Here is a 16,638-nt window from a genome sequence, read left to right as displayed (position 1 = left end):
GACAGTCCGTCCAAATTTTGAATGAACGGACTTGACCACACACGATGAGCAGACAGTCCGCTGAAAGCGTGTGCGATGACGTCTACAGCACGTACGACGGGACTAGAAAAACAACGTCCTATACACTGCAATGCAACCTTCGGCCGTGTAAATCCTTTCTGAGCATGTGCCATACTTAGTTCGTCCAACTTGCCTACACACGAGCGGACTGTCCGCTGAAACCAAGTTTGGACGGACAAAACCAAGTTTGAACGGACTGTATTACGGAAATTCCGTAAGACTTTGTTCGTCAGACAGTCCGCTGAAAAAGTCCGCTGAAGCCCACACACGAGCGGATTGTCCTCTGAAACACGGTTCAGCGGACTAAGTTGGACAGACAATCCGCCCGTGTGTACGCGGCCTTACTTTTGTATTTCTTTATTCTTTTCATTTTGATCAGAGGAGGGTGTCACCCACCTTTTTTTCCTTACTGTAACACCAAAGTGGGGGCTATTCCCCTAAATTCCTGTGTGGTTACTAGGATGTGAAATAATAAATATAGAATGCATCCAATGGGGATACAGGCAGTGTAAGAGACAGTATATGGTAGTGTTTAATAATACTAATAATGTGCTTTGCAGTCACTGCTGAAATGTTTTGGAGGAACTACAAATAAAAACTAGTTAAAAAATTTAAGAGAAAATCAAGGTAAATTAAACCCTACCTGGAAACATTCTGGAATAAAAAAGGACACATTTTAGCACAAAGTAGTCAAGCAAAGAACACATGAAGAAGTAATATGCACAAATGATTGGTTAAACCCACAAGTGTTTTTTTTTTTATCACTACTTTTGCTTTATATTGTGCTTCCAAAATGAAATAAAAAAGGCCTTAATTTAGAGGATACATAAAAGGTTTGATATAGTATAAGACCTTTGATATTTAAATAATTAATTTTTAAAGCCATCTAGATATCAGGCCAAAAAGATGGACAATTGAGGAAATGGGACAGAGGAATTTGGAACTATGTAAAAGCAGTGAACAATGAATAACAAACATTATACATTGTGTCTTGCAGGGAACTGTTAAATACGATGCAGATGGATGCTGTCAGACTTGTACTCCTAAGAAGGGTAAGGAATTTACCAAAAACTGTTTATTAAAAGTTCTGCAAAAAAATAGTAATGTTGCTTGTAGGTTTTATTCACCAGAAATCCCGTTGATATAAGCAATAGATAAAATTGCATTTTAAGCTCCCAACACAGTAAATCTGGTTAACAAGAATAACAATCCCCCATTACAGCTTAGTTACCAAGATCAAAATTCATAATTTGACTCCTATGCCAGTTCTGCTGCCTTCTGTGATCACAAATCCTTATGGCTGTACTTTACTACATATATAATGTAGCCGATGAAATATACAGTACACCAGTGTATTTTGCAGTATGTAATTACTATGTATGTAATAAAATTATGTTTTTCCATTCTAAACTGTTATGTTTGTACGTAAATAATAGTTAAAGGCAAAACTTTATTTTCAGATTTGGAGACGAGAAGAAATTAGAACTCCTGTCAGGTTTTTTTATTGCTGTCTGTGCCTGTTAGGGAAATACACCCTCTCTATTAGTCCTGTTTACTGTTATCACAGAGGGAAAGATTAAAGAAAATCTCAAATTTTGGGTTGTCACCAGAACAGCGATATTTCTCCAATGGGGCCAATTTTTCAGAGGAACCAGATGACAATCAGGGATTCCCTCACATTCAATAGATTTTCTTACTTCCTTTTTTGGTTGTGGGATAAGAAGTGAAAGGAAATCTTTCCAATGGGACACAATTTGCAAAGAAACCTGGCAGGGGTTATAAGACTCCCTTACTCTACCCTAAGTGAAAACTACTTTTGCTCTAAAGTATATCTAAAAGAAAAATCTTTTTTATGTGCTGGGATAACTCACTCTCTCTATTGGTCCTGGTGATCAATGCAACTGGGATTGAGAGTAAGGAAATTTCGAAAACTTTAATTTCCAGAAGAGGAATATAGAGGAAATCATCTGCTTTATTGCTTTATAAAAAACGCTGCTTGAAATAAATGTTTGTGGTCTGAAGAACTTGCATGTTGATAGGAAAAAATCCAGGATATAAAACAAGCAAAAAAAGAGGCAGACTAGTGCAGGAGTGGAAGCAACTAGCACACTGCATATAAGGTATATAGGTCTTTGAAAATGCTCCTATGACCCTGATTCTGCTGGTTTTTGGTAGTGAACAAATTATTCTCCAAGTAAAAAACAGTACAATGGCAAAAAAGATGACATGGCATATACTTCTATTTTGGCCTGACTTGATTTTGTTTTTTTTGTTTATTTTTCAGTGGTAAACGTCACAACTGTAGAAGACTGCAGTGCTCGTAAGAACGAGACAGTCCTAACAAATGGAAACTGCTCACTCTCTGTAGAACTCACATACTGCGGTGGACCATGCATGGGATCATCAACGTAAGTCAATAATATATCAAACTGGTTGTTTTTTTATATTAAATATCAAAATACACAGCCTTCATCATTATATAAATAGTTTTAGTTTATAAGGCTTTAATACGTCAGAGGATACAGAGTAGCAATATAGTTTGTATAAAGTAAAAGTATAAAAAACATTTATGTACTCATAAAATGTCCCAGATCCATTACCTCCTGTCAAAGTTAATAGTCTCTTAGCTAGATGTTTAACCTAGATGATAATTGAGCAACAGTAATAACTTCTTTGTGTTGCAGTGCTCTGGCACCTTTCTGGGATGGTTGTCAGCTTTACACTTTTAGTCTTTGAAGGGAGAGTCTGCATACAAGGGAAGGGGGGGGGTGAAGAATCCCTGGACTAGGAGAGGAGGTGTGGAGAGTCCGTGGACTGGGGATGTGAAGAATCCCTGGACTAGGAGGAGGGGTGGTGGTGGATAATCCCTGGACTAGGAGAAGGGGGTGGAGAATCCCTGGACTAGGTGAGGGGATGTGTGGAGAATCCCTGAACTGGGGGAAAGGGGAGAGGGAATCATTGTACTAGGAGAGGGGGTGTGGAGAATCCCTAGACTAGAAGGGGTGGAGAATCCCTGGACATGGAGAGATGGGGTGGTGTGTAGAAACCCTGGACTAGGGGAAGAGGGAGGTGTAAAGAATCCCTGGACTAGGAAAGGTGGGTGAATAATCCCTGGACTGAGGGGGTGGATGGAGAATTCCTAGATTAGGAGGGGAGGAGAATCCCTGGACATGGAGAGATGGGTGGTGGGTGGTGTGGAGAAACCCTGCATTAGAGTGGTGTGGAGAAACCCTGCATTAGAGAGAGGTGGAGGGGTAAAGAATCCCTGGACTAGGAAATGTGGGTGAAGTATCCCTGGGCAAGGAAAGGGGGGGGTTGCAGAATCCATAGACTGGGGGTGAATAATATCTGGACTAGGAGAGGAGGGGTATGGAGAATCCTTAGACTAGGAGAGTGGAGGTGGGGACAATATGGACTAGGAAGGCGGTGTGAAGAGTCCCTGGACTAAGAGGGGGGTTGTGGAGAATGCCTGGACTAAGAAAAGAGGTGCAGGGAATCCTTGGGCTAGGATTGAGGGAATAGTGTGGAGAAACACTGAACTAGGAGGGAAGTGTGAAGAATCCCTGGATAGAGGGTGTGGAGAATTCCTGGACTTGGAGAAGGGGGTGGAGAATTCCTGAATTAGGAGAGAGGGTGGAGGTGTGTGGAGAATCCAGGGAATGGGGAATGTGGGGTGGAGAATCCTTGGACTAGGCAGGGGGTGTAAAGAATCCCTGAACTAGGAGAGGGGGGTGTGGAGAATCGCTGAACATGGAGAGATGGAGTGGTGTGGAGAAACCCTGGACTAAGGAAGGAGGGAGGTGCGAAGAATCCCTGGACTAGGTGAAGGGGGTGGAGAACCCCTGGACTGGGGGGGGAGGGGGTGGACAATCCCTGGACTAAAACAGGGGGGTTGCAGAGAATCCCTGGACTAGGAAAGGGGTGGTGTGGAGAATCCCAGGACTAGGAGAGAGTGGTTGGTGTGGAGAAAGCCTGGACTAGGGGAAAGGGGAGATATGAAGAATCCCTGGACTAGGAGAGAGGGTGTGGAGAATCTCTGGACTGGGGGAAGGGGGTGGATAATCCCTGGACTAGGAGAGGGGAATGTGTGAAGTATCCCTGGACTAGGAAGGATGGAGAGATGGGGTGATGTAAAGAAACCATGGACTAGAGGAAGAGGGAGGTATAAAGAATCCCTGTACTAGGAAAGGTGGGTGAAGAATCCCTGGACTAGGAGGGGGTGGAGAATCCCTGAACTAGGGGAGGAGGGGTGTGGAGAGTCTCTGGACTAGGATAAGGGGGGTGGAGAATCCCCGGACTGAGGGAGGGGCGGTGTGGGGAGAATCCCTGGACTAGGAGGAGGGGGTTGAGATTCCCTGCACTAGGAGAGGGGATGGGGTTTTGTGGAGTATCCAGGGACCAGGGGTTGGGGTTGGAGAATCCTTGGACTAGGAGGTGGGGGAGTAAAGAATCCCTGAACTAGGAGAGGGGGTGAAGAATCCCTCGGCCAGGGAGTGGTCGAGAATCCCTGAACATGGAGAGATAGGATGGTGTGGGGAAACCCTGGACTAAGGGCAGTGTGAAGAATCCCAGACTAGGAGAAGAGAATCTCAGAACTGGGGTGGGGGCTTGTGGAGAATACCTGGACTACGAGAGAGGGTGTTCAGAATCCCTGGACTAGGAGGGGGGTGGAGAATCCATGGACTAAGAGAGGGGGGTGGATAATCTCTAGACTAGGCGAGGGTGGGTGTGTGGAGAATCCCTGGACTAGACTAGAAGAGGGGAGTGTGGAGAATCACTGGACTAGGAGGAGTGTGTAGACAATCCCTAGATTAACGAGGGAGGGGGGGTTGTGAAGAATCCCTGGACTAGAGGGGGGAGTGGAGAATCCCTGGACAGGGGGGGTGGGGGTGTGGAGCAGTCATTAAAGGATGTGCCCTTTTAAGCCCCTCTCAGTGTTGATGCAATTTACCACACCCACAATGTGCCATGGGTGTCAAATGTGCTGGGTACACCACTGACATAGAATTTGATATCTTTAAATCATACATCTAAGGATAAAAACATGAAACTAAAATAAATTGGAGGCATTTGCTAAAACTGGAGGGTGTAAAATCAGCTGCACCAGATTTTGCACGCTACAGTTTTAGTAAATCAACCCCACAGGTGCACTTATACATAAATGAACTGATCTGAAAACAATATACGAATAAAAGCAATCATCACACTTTTACTTAGAAGGGTGATACATGTCTATAACCCTGAGGTTGGTTTCAGTAGTCAGTGGTATAAATGTCACTAGGACTTCAAAGCGATGTGGTCCATTTGGCAATGTGATGGTGATGTGCACACTCTGCACACTTCTCAGTTGCAGAACCAATCCAGTTCTGTAATGCTGAGAGAAGCAGGGACTCAATTTAAGATAACTCTTTCTCAACGTGCCAAATACTGGCCATGAGTAATAAGCAGAATGTAGTTGCATGTCCTACCTTTTAAAAAATATGAATGTGATGATTGCATTTACCTAATTCTTAATTTACCACATTGGGAAGCAGCATACAGTAGATTCACACCTAGAATTTAGGCTGATCCTTGTTATAATACAATACATTTGTTTAGATTTATGTTTATTCGGTTTTATTTAACAAGCTCAGGCCTTGAAGATAATTTTTGGCCCAAAAGCAATACCCAGCTGGAATAGAGGAGCGGTAACTGCTTATCTTCTAGTCACTAAATATTCAGCTTTGAATATATGCATTTTGTTGTTTTTCAGCTACTCCATGGAACTTCGAGCAATAAATCACCAATGTTCCTGCTGTACAGAAATGGAAGTGGAAAAAAAGACAGTAGAGCTATTGTGTACAGATGGATCTCACCAGAGTTATACCTATATTGATGTAGTGAGATGCGGCTGTGCTGGGGCACTGTGCACAGCCAATGTATAATCCTTCCAAATGTACTACCAAGGACCAGGACTAAACAGACTTATTGATTAAAGTCTGGAATGATATGTTACTTTCTTTTAAATGCTCTATGGTGGCCTTCACAAAATATTTATCTTGTGACCCATACTATTAGTTCTAAAGGAAATGTCTTTTTCAATCTTACAAAGTAGTATAGTAGAGCTTGTATCCTTCACAACTAGTTGGAATAAATATCTTAGCACACAAGCAAAAGTACATATGTATCAGGTATCTAGAACATAGTCAATGAGTTGAAGGATTTTGTGAATGTCACCCTCCTTGTATTGCTATATTTAAATATAGTGGATGTTAATAAACTTCAGAGTTAAAAGCAATCATGGTATCGAGTTCCTCATTTGTGTCCTTATAACTTAAAAATACATAAATGCAAATCACATATTAATAAATAATATAGTTCATTAATATATATATATTAAATAACATAATTATGCAGGCCCTTCCACACATTATCCAACTTTTATCCCAATTAGCTGAATCTTGTATTCAAATGTTATTCATTTTTCTTTATAAATTTTTAAGGGGAAAGAGCTGATGCAGAAGCTCTAAAGGCTCATTTAAGCCAATGTGTCACACTGAGTGATGAACTACAACACTCTGCATCACAACATGCATACATTGGGCCATTGTGGTTCTCTTTAATTTAAATGGCACCACAATACACCATCAGAATACACCTACATTGCACTATAACACACCCACCACTCACAATGTGACCCTTTGCAGCCATAGTGTGGCCTCTTGAAGAATTATTCCACTGAATTCAGCCCACAATTTCATTGGAATTTGACATGACTGAATAGAAAGGTGACCGTTGATTCTATGATCTAGATCTTTTTTTTCTGGATCTGGTTATATTCCATGTCATGAGATCCTGCAAACTACCACTGAGATCCCTAGTAAACCAGACTTGGGAGAAGTAGCAGCAACCAGTTATGTTGGCGACTGTAGACTATCACCAGAAGAGTCTGGCTATATAGATGTTAATATGTACCCATTGATTTCCTCAAAACAGGATTTTTCAGCAGATTTGAGTTTGTGCCTCTGATTACCATCTCATGTTTATTCTCAGATGAAAGCAAACCTGTGTAGATACCCATTAGGCTAAACTAACCTGAATCCTGAAATGTGTGAATTGATGGGCAGTGTGTCTATTGTAATTGTTCTGTCAATTAAAACTTTGCATCCGATTTATTGGGACTCCCAAGGAGCAGTATTGACACATTAAAGTTAGTGGGTATGGTCTGCAAGCTTTGGATAGTGTCTGCTAGCAAGAAATAGGATTAGCCAAATCCATTTTTTCCCAATATGGGTACACATTAAATGTATGTAAATCCAAACAATCTTCTAATTTTGAATAGAGTAAAGCCCCATACACACTATCAGTATTTCTGCTGAGTTTTTCCATCAGATTTACCAAAACCATATAATATGAGGTCAAACCATAGAAGTTTCAATTCGTATGCAATCAGGCAGGCCCTTCTACTACATGGTTTTGGTAAACCTGAAGGAAAAACACAGCACAAAAACTGATAGTGTGTATGGGGCTTAAGGCAGTGGTAAAACCAATGGCAGTTTTTTTTCTTTGTCATCTGTATCCCATTTGTAAAATATCCTTTTACTTACTTTGCTGTAGACATAAGAGGAATTGATAGGAGGTCTCTTCAAAATGAGGGAAACCAACTCTTAGACAATTTTCCCTATTAGAACAACTGTCCCTATTGAAAGATTTATTTTTACATTTTTTTTGTTTTTTTGTTTCTGGTGACAACTGCCATTTTTATATTTTCCCTTATTTTCTTTTTTTTTTCCGTAAATTTTATTGAAGTTTTACCAAGTACATACATACAGTGGTTACAAAAGTAAATACACAGTAATCGTGCAAAATGCATAAACATAGTGAACAGATAGACTGTAGAACATATGTATAACTTTACATAACATAATATAGAGCAGAAGAAGTAAATAGATGCTGATATATGTTTATATATGTTTATATAGGCCGGCTAACTGTATAATTGGTCAGAACATCCATGTATGAGGGAAGAGATTATGGGGGCCGGTTAATATTCTCATGTTTATAGTTGCATCAGCAGTATGAAGCATAAATGTTAATGAAAATATAAAGATATAGGCTGTACAGCTCTGAGTCAATATTTAAAATCCCAGCTCCGGTCACCCCTAATGGGCTCTGACTGTGACCGGTGATGGTAAATATTAGGGATTCCCAAAAGGATGATGGTCAGCACTGCACTGCAATTGGGGGAGCACCGTTCTCATGTCTAGAGTTTTTAAGGACAGCAGTTCTCTGGATGGGAAGGGGTAGGAAAAATGTGAAATGATCCCTAAGGAGGGCATCTTAAATATGAGGTTAAGTGGCCTGAAAGGTACCGGGTGAATCGTAGCTAAGGTTTGGACTACTGAGTTACTGGGCAGGTATGGGGAGGGCCCTTATTTTCATTTCTACTAATAATAGTCACAAATAAAGAGGGTAAATAGAAATACAGACAACAATTAAAGCCTAACAGAGCTTTAACCCATGCAGCACTACGTCAAAAGCTTAAATCCACTTTAAAAATAGTGTAATCCAAAGACTCAGGGATTAGTATGCAGTCTGTATTTTAAACAATGGCTGCCATCTAAACACTAATCTGGTTGGACTAAGCCTTTCCTAGGCTTTTTATAAGATAATTTTAAAATGTTACATATGCATATCCATATATCTTATCCTCTATTTGACCTCTAACCTCTTTACCATAAGCATCACAAAAGGATTATATTTTCTACCAGTAGTTTGTCTTTTATTCAGATACCTTTACTAATCTAATAAACAAAAATAACATAAAAAAAGACAAAACAAAACAAAAAAACAAACAAAAAAAAACAAAAAGAAAAAGGGGTATTGTACTCTGCCTCTCCATATCATCCCCTCTGCCCAACCCCGCCCCTCCTACGTCTATCATAGACACTTATTAATACGAAATGTATAGCTTTTATTTAAGGATTTTGTTCCCTATATGTAATATAGGGAGACCAGATCTCCCAGTACTTATCCTCTTGCTCTCTCAATATCATAGTAAGATTTTCCATTTGCTGAATTTCTGTTATTCTACCAAGCCATTGTGCTCTAGTTGGGGATGCAGTGCTTTTCCAAAGAATCAGAATACAGGCTTTTTCTGCAGTCAGCAAATGCCTCAGAAGTGAGTTTTTATATTTTTCAATAGATATTGGAATATCATGTAGCAGATAAGCAGCTGAACTTTCCCCAAGAGACACTTTAGTGATTTATTTAATTGTTTCGGAGACCATCTTCCAGAAATCTTTCACTCCAGGGCATTCCCAGAATATGTGTATCAAAGTGCCCTCTGCACCCTGACATCGCCAGCAGAGGTTCGATATTTGTGGATATATCCGATTCAATACCAACGGTGTTCTATACCATCTGGTCAATAGTTTATACCCCACTTCTTGGTATTTAGTTGCCATTGATGCCTTATGCCTAAACCTAAAGATCTTAATCTTCTGTATCTCAGAAAATGTACCCCCAAATTGCTAATTCGTGTGGGGCTTTCACCTCAACCAGCAGGGTATACATAACTGAGAGTGAATGTTTCAATGGTTCCCCCTTTAAACATATCTGCTCAAATTTAGATGGTGTACGTACTACTGACAGTCGTGTTGTTATTGATCGGAGAAAGGCTTTCAACTGTTGAAGGCCTTTCCTAGGCTTGAACTGAGTAAAGGTTGTTGCTGAACATGTCTAGCTAGTCTTAATGTGGATGCAAACTCACTCTCATCTTTTCTAAACTATTGCCATAGTACTTATCTATAAGGATATACATGCCTCCTGCATGTATCCTTACCTGTCAAATGTCTCTCCTCTTTCTGTTATGAGACCTGAAAAACTGCAGACTCCCCACCCACCTCTATTCTCTCCTTGTCAACATGCACTTTCTCCTGTGTATTTCTTTCACTGAACTTCTGCTATGATCACTACCATCCAGTCAAAACCCAGAAAAAGTCACCACAGACTTCAGCATGCCCAATCTTGCTGAAGTGTGGAGCAGACAATCATGGGAGAGCTGGAGAAAAAATGAGGAGGGAATCTGAAGTACACATAATGCCTCTCTCACGCTCGTGCATGAGATATGTAAATCACCTGTCACTCACATCAAGGGGGAAGAAATGACTCCTATTTCTCTGTGTGTCAGTTTTTATCTCACTGAAAAAAAGATAAGAGGACTGCTCAGAGCTGGATTAACTCTTTGTGGCAAGACTTGGCACAGATGACATGAAATCCTATACTGTACAAGGTGCAAGCCTTAATTAAATTTATTTTTTGGGTTTACAGCCACTTTAACCACTTCAACTTTAAGCACTTACTCACCCTTCCTGCCCAGACCAATTTTCAGCTTTCAGCGCTCTCACATTTTGAATGCCAGTTACTCAGTCATGCAACACTGTACCCAAACACATTTTTTTTTTTTTTTCATAAAATAGAGCTTTCTTTTGGTGGTATTTAATCACCACTGGGTTTTTTATTTTTAGTGACATAAGTGAAAAAATAGCGAAAATTTAGAAACAAAAACACTTTTTTTTAGTTTCTATAATAAAATTTTGCAATTAAGCCATTTTTGTACATAAATGTGGACCAATATTTATACTGCTACATCTCTTTCTTAAAAATAAGCCAAATTAGTGGATATTATTTAGTCTCTGGGTTATAGAGTCTGCAAGGTATGGAGCAAATCATTGAAAATTGATCACACTTGATGTACTGATGATCTCATCTATTGAGGCCCTGAAATGTCAGCTAAGTAATACCCCCCAAATTACCACCTTTTTGAAAAGTAAACAGTCAAAGGTATTTAGTAAGGTAAGAGACATGGTGAGTTTTTTGAAGTTGTATTTTTTTTTTCACAAAATTGTCATAATAACAAGTCATTTCTCACACACAGCATATGCATAATTCCAATTACACCCTAAAATACATTCTGCTACTCCTCCCGAAGTGGCGATAACACATGTGTGTGACTTTTACACAGCCTGGCCACATACAGAGGTCCAACATGCAGGGAGCACCATCAGGGGTTCTAGAAGCATAAATTACACCTCTAATTTCCTAACAACCTACTACATTTTTGAAGGCCCTGGAGCATGAGGACAATGGAATTACCCACAAAATGAGCCCATTTTGGAAATCAAACAACCCAGCGTCTATTCTATGAGGCATAATGAGTCTTTTGAACTCTTCATTTTTTTCCACAAGTCTTTGGAAAAAAAGGAAATAAAATTAAAACATATTTTTTTTACTCAAAGTGATCAGTTTATAAGATATTTCTAACGCAAAGCATGTATATAGCAAAACATACACCCCAAAATACATTCTGCTACTCCTCCTGAGTATGGAGATACCACATGTGTGACACTTTTACACAGTCTGGCCACATACAGAGGTCCAACATGCAAGGAGCACCGTCAGGCATTCTAGGAGTATAAATTACACCTCTAATTTTCTAACAACCTATTACACTTTTGAAGGCCCTGGAGCACCAGGACAATGGAATTACCCACAAAATGCTCCCATTTTGGAAAGCAAACACCCCAAGGTATATTCTAAGAGGCATGGGCTGCAGATAGGTACTCGGGTACTTTGATGGGCTGCAGATAGATACTCGGGTACTCTGATGGGCTGGAAACAGGTACTCGGGTAACCTGATGAGCTGCAGATAAGTACTCGGGTATTCTGATGGGCTGGTGACAGGTACTTGGTTACTCTGATGGGCTGGTGACAGGTACTCGGGTACTCTGATGAGCTGGTGAGATGTGCTCAGTGTTGTAATATGCCCAAAACATGTTCTGCCATTTCAGTATACCAGATGGATTAAATCTGCAACTAAAAAGAATGCTTAGAAAGATGCTTGCACAAGCACTGTGCTCTATATACATCATTATGGGTTGGTAGACCATGGAACAGGATGCATGACTTATGACTCATGACCAGATGGCCTGTTGACTCTTGCAACCTCATGATAAATGTATTTTAGGGGTTATTGATTTTATACCAATACATCATTGACTAACCACTCCCCCCTTGCCTCTTTCTATTGGTATGTTGAACCATATATAAGCTGTAACACACCTAATGCAGGCAGACATTTAACGGATGCATAACTTGCTTCTCGTTTCATGGTGTCTCCAGATATCTGAGGGACTGTTGGTGTACCTAATAAATGGGTGGTTCTCCAGAATACCTACTATTTCCATTCACTCGAGTAGTCTGATGGGCTGGTTACTGGTACTCAGGGAACTCTAATGGGCTGGTGACTCATACTCGGTTACTTTAATGGGTGGTGACAGGTACTCTGAAGGGCAGTGACAGGTACTCAAATGGGCTGTGACAGGTACTCAGATGGGCTATGACAGGTGCTCAGGTACTCAAGTGGGCTGTGACAGGTACTCAGAAGAACTGTGACAGGTAGTCAGGTACTCGGGTAAACAGATGGACTGTGACAGGTACTCAGGTACTCAGATGGGCTGTCAGTATCTGGTGTGACCACCATTTGCCACACACTATGAAGCACATCTCCTTCACATAGAGTTGATCAGGTTGTTGATTGTGGCCTGTGGAATGTTGGTCTGTTCCTCTTCAATGGCTGTGCAAAGTTGCTGGATACTGACAGGAACTGGAACACGCTGCCGTATACAATGATCCAGAGCATCTCAAACATGCTCAATGGGTGACATGTTCAGTGAGTATGCTGGCTAGGGATGAGCTTCGTGTTCGAGTCGAACGCATGTTCGACTCGAACATTGGCTGTTCGTCCGTTCGGCGAAATCCGAACTCTTGGTCCGTTCGCGTCAAAATTCGTGTGGCGCACGCGGACCACAATGCACTGCGGTGGCGCGGTGCATTGCTGGCTCATGATTGGCCAAGCATGCACTGTGACCCCGCATGCTTGGCCAATCACAGCGCCAGCAGCGAGGAGAGCCATGATTGGCCACAGGCATCCTGCCTGTGGCCAATCATAGCTCAGGCTGTGTAGTGCACGCCCCACACTATATAAGGCCGCCTTTGAGGCGGCCTCGTGTAGTGTGTTGGCATCTGAAGCAGTGGGTGTTCTGTGTACCTTCAACACAGTTACATACCAATCGTTTTTGGCTGATTTCCTATCTTGTTCTTGTGTAGTGGTTATTGTCTGTGCCCTGACCGCAGTATACACCACTATATTCACCTCACCTATATAGCTAGTGATCTAGCTTTAACAATAGAGCTTGCAGTCAGTAGTGGCAGGAGATAGTGCGTGCTGTCTGCGTGCTCTGTACCCAGTACATACCGCTATAATCCACCTACATAGCTGTTCTCTATTTGGGCCCAATTGTCATCTGCAGGAGTTATTGGAAGTTGTGTGTGCTTCCAGCACAGCACAGTATACATCTGTATATACCCCTTTAACTCTGCTGTTTTCTGGTTATTGTCTGCGTGCCCTGACCGCAGTATACACCGTGATATTCACCTCACCTATATAACTAGTGGTCCATCTTTAACAATAGAGCTTGCAGTCAGTAGTGTCAGGAGATAGTGCGTGCTGTCTGCGTGCTCTGTACCCAGTACATACCGCTATAATCCACCTACATAGCTGTTCTCTATTTGGGCCCAATTGTCATCTGCAGGAGTTATTGGAAGTTGTGTGTGCTTCCAGCACAGCACAGTATACATCTGTATATACCCCTTTAACTCTGCTGTTTTCTGGTTATTGTCTGCGTGCCCTGACCGCAGTATACACCACTATATTCACCTCACCTATATAGCTAGTGATCTAGCTTTAACAATAGAGCTTGCAGTCAGTAGTGTCAGGAGATAGTGCGTGCTGTCTGCGTGCTCTGTACCCAGTACATACCGCTATAATCCACCTACATAGATGTTCTCTATTTGAGCCCAATTGTCATCTGCAGGAGTTATTGGAAGTTGTGTGTGCTTCCAGCACAGCACAGTATACATCTGTATATACCCCTTTAACTCTGCTGTTTTCTGGTTATTGTCTGCGTGCCCTGACCGCAGTATACACCGTGATATTCACCTCACCTATATAACTAGTGGTCCATCTTTAACAATAGAGCTTGCAGTCAGTAGTGTCAGGAGATAGTGCGTGCTGTCTGCGTGCTCTGTACCCAGTACATACCGCTATAATCCACCTACATAGCTGTTCTCTATTTGGGCCCAATTGTCATCTGCAGGAGTTATTGGAAGTTGTGTGTGCTTCCAGCACAGCACAGTATACATCTGTATATACCCCTTTAACTCTGCTGTTTTCTGGTTATTGTCTGCGTGCCCTGACCGCAGTATACACCACTATATTCACCTCACCTATATAGCTAGTGATCTAGCTTTAACAATAGAGCTTGCAGTCAGTAGTGTCAGGAGATAGTGCGTGCTGTCTGCGTGCTCTGTACCCAGTACATACCGCTATAATCCACCTACATAGCTGTTCTCTATTTGAGCCCAATTGTCATCTGCAGGAGTTATTGGAAGTTGTGTGTGCTTCCAGCACAGCACAGTATACATCTGTATATACCCCTTTAACTCTGCTGTTTTCTGGTTATTGTCTGCGTGCCCTGACCGCAGTATACACCGTGATATTCACCTCACCTATATAACTAGTGGTCCATCTTTAACAATAGAGCTTGCAGTCAGTAGTGTCAGGAGATAGTGCGTGCTGTCTGCGTGCTCTGTACCCAGTACATACCGCTATAATCCACCTACATAGCTGTTCTCTATTTGGGCCCAATTGTCATCTGCAGGAGTTATTGGAAGTTGTGTGTGCTTCCAGCACAGCACAGTATACATCTGTATATACCCATTTAACTCTGCTGTTTTCTGGTTATTGTCTGCGTGCCCTGACCGCAGTATACACCGTGATATTCACCTCACCTATATAACTAGTGGTCCATCTTTAACAATAGAGCTTGCAGTCAGTAGTGTCAGGAGATAGTGCGTGCTGTCTGCGTGCTCTGTACCCAGTACATACCGCTATAATCCACCTACATAACTGTTCTCTATTTGGGCCCACTTGTCATCTGCAGGAGTTATTGGAAGTTGTGTGTGCTTCCAGCACAGCACAGTATACATCTGTATATACCCCTTTAACTCTGCTGTTTTCTGGTTATTGTCTGCGTGCCCTGACAGCAGTATACACCGTGATATTCACCTCACCTATATAACTAGTGGTCCATCTTTAACAATAGAGCTTGCAGTCAGTAGTGTCAGGAGATAGTGCGTGCTGTCTGCGTGCTCTGTACCCAGTACATACCGCTATAATCCACCTACATAGCTGTTCTCTATTTGGGCCCAATTGTCATCTGCAGGAGTTATTGGAAGTTGTGTGTGCTTCCAGCACAGCACAGTATACATCTGTATATACCCCTTTAACTCTGCTGTTCTATAAAAAAAGGCATCTGCAGGAGTTAGTGGGTGTTGTGTGCCTCCAGCTCAATATAAACTACCCAACTACTGTTTTACCCAACTCCCTTCAGGCCATTACCATGTCTGGAAGGCCAGCAAGGAGAGGCAGACAGGCGCGAGCCGATAAAAGAGGGCAAGCAGGCTCTGTGTCTAGAGACAACAGTGCTGGTCGTGGACGCGGTGCATTGTCATCAGCACGTGGCCATGGGACATGCTTGTCCTTCTTTTCTGCAGCTGGACATGTTGAACCGCAACATGCCAACGACTTGGTAGAGTGGATGACCAAGCCCTCTTCATCCTCCTCATCCTCTCTCACCCAGTCTCAGGGTAGTAGCAAAGCAGCTGCCAACGCATCGTCTTCCCTCCTCTCAATGTCATCATCAGTGACTCCTTCCCTAGACCCACCACGTCCTCCTGAGGAGTCTCCTGAACTCTTTGAGCACAGTGTTGGGTACATGCTCCAGGAGGATGCCCAGTGTTTGGTGGGCTCTGATGATGACACTCAGCTAGAGGAAGGCAGTAGCGTGAGCGCAGAGAGAGGGGATGCTCAAGAAGGACAGCAGTCATGTTCCACAAGCTGCAGCATACTGCCAGGTTTGCTACAGCGATGAAGAGGGAGGGGATGATGAGGGCACTGACTCCACGTGGGTGCCTGGAAGGAGGGAGGAGGAGGAGGAGGAGGAGGAGGAGGCACATGTCCAACGAGGCAGGATGCCCTCCGGGGGCCAGCTTAGGGGTAGCACACCGACTGAATCACACCGCAGAGCTCCGCCTGTGCAGAGTGCTGCCTCTGCGCGTTATTCTAAAAGTTCTTTGGTGTGGGCCTTTTTTGAGACGAGTGCATCAGATCGCACCGCTGCTATTTGCAACATATGTCTCAAGCGTATCTCACGTGGCCAAAACATCAGCCGCTTGGGCACCACATGCTTGACCAGACATATGTTGACCTGCCATGCAGCTCGTTGGCAAGCGTTCCTCAGAGACCCACACCAAAGAACAAAGCGGATCTCTCCTTGCTCCTCATCAGCTGGCATCTCCAAACCCACTAGACCTTCAGTCCTCTCTGAAACCTGCTCTGAGAGGAATGAAGGTGTAGAATTAGGTGTGTCACAGCCAAGTGCTTCCGGGAACTCTGCTAGTGGTACATCCACGTCC

At 42.6% G+C, this 16,638-nt stretch overlaps 1 protein-coding gene and 1 long non-coding RNA gene across 4 annotated transcripts in view; one reads left to right on the top strand and one right to left on the bottom strand.

Annotated features, from left to right (window-relative positions):
- Window positions 1–6,337, top strand: part of LOC143936081 (uncharacterized) — a 99,422-nt gene extending 93,085 nt beyond the window's left edge. The window contains exons 38-40 of the mRNA XM_077460414.1: window positions 1,058–1,112; window positions 2,345–2,468; window positions 5,813–6,337. Of these exons, the coding sequence (XP_077316540.1) occupies window positions 1,058–1,112; window positions 2,345–2,468; window positions 5,813–5,984 (351 nt within the window). The 3' untranslated portion in view covers window positions 5,985–6,337. The remainder of the gene's footprint in view (window positions 1–1,057; window positions 1,113–2,344; window positions 2,469–5,812) is intronic.
- Window positions 1–16,638, bottom strand: part of LOC143936089 (uncharacterized) — a 144,110-nt gene that overhangs the window by 98,579 nt on the left and 28,893 nt on the right. The gene's annotated exons all lie outside the window — the stretch shown is intronic.

The sequence above is a fragment of the Lithobates pipiens genome, unplaced genomic scaffold, assembly GCF_037356315.1.
Source record: "Lithobates pipiens isolate NorthernLeopardFrog02 unplaced genomic scaffold, aLitPip1_a1.2 Scaffold_10, whole genome shotgun sequence".
NCBI classification, from domain to species: domain Eukaryota; kingdom Metazoa; phylum Chordata; class Amphibia; order Anura; family Ranidae; genus Lithobates; species Lithobates pipiens.
This window is presented reverse-complemented; position numbering and strand designations above follow the sequence as displayed.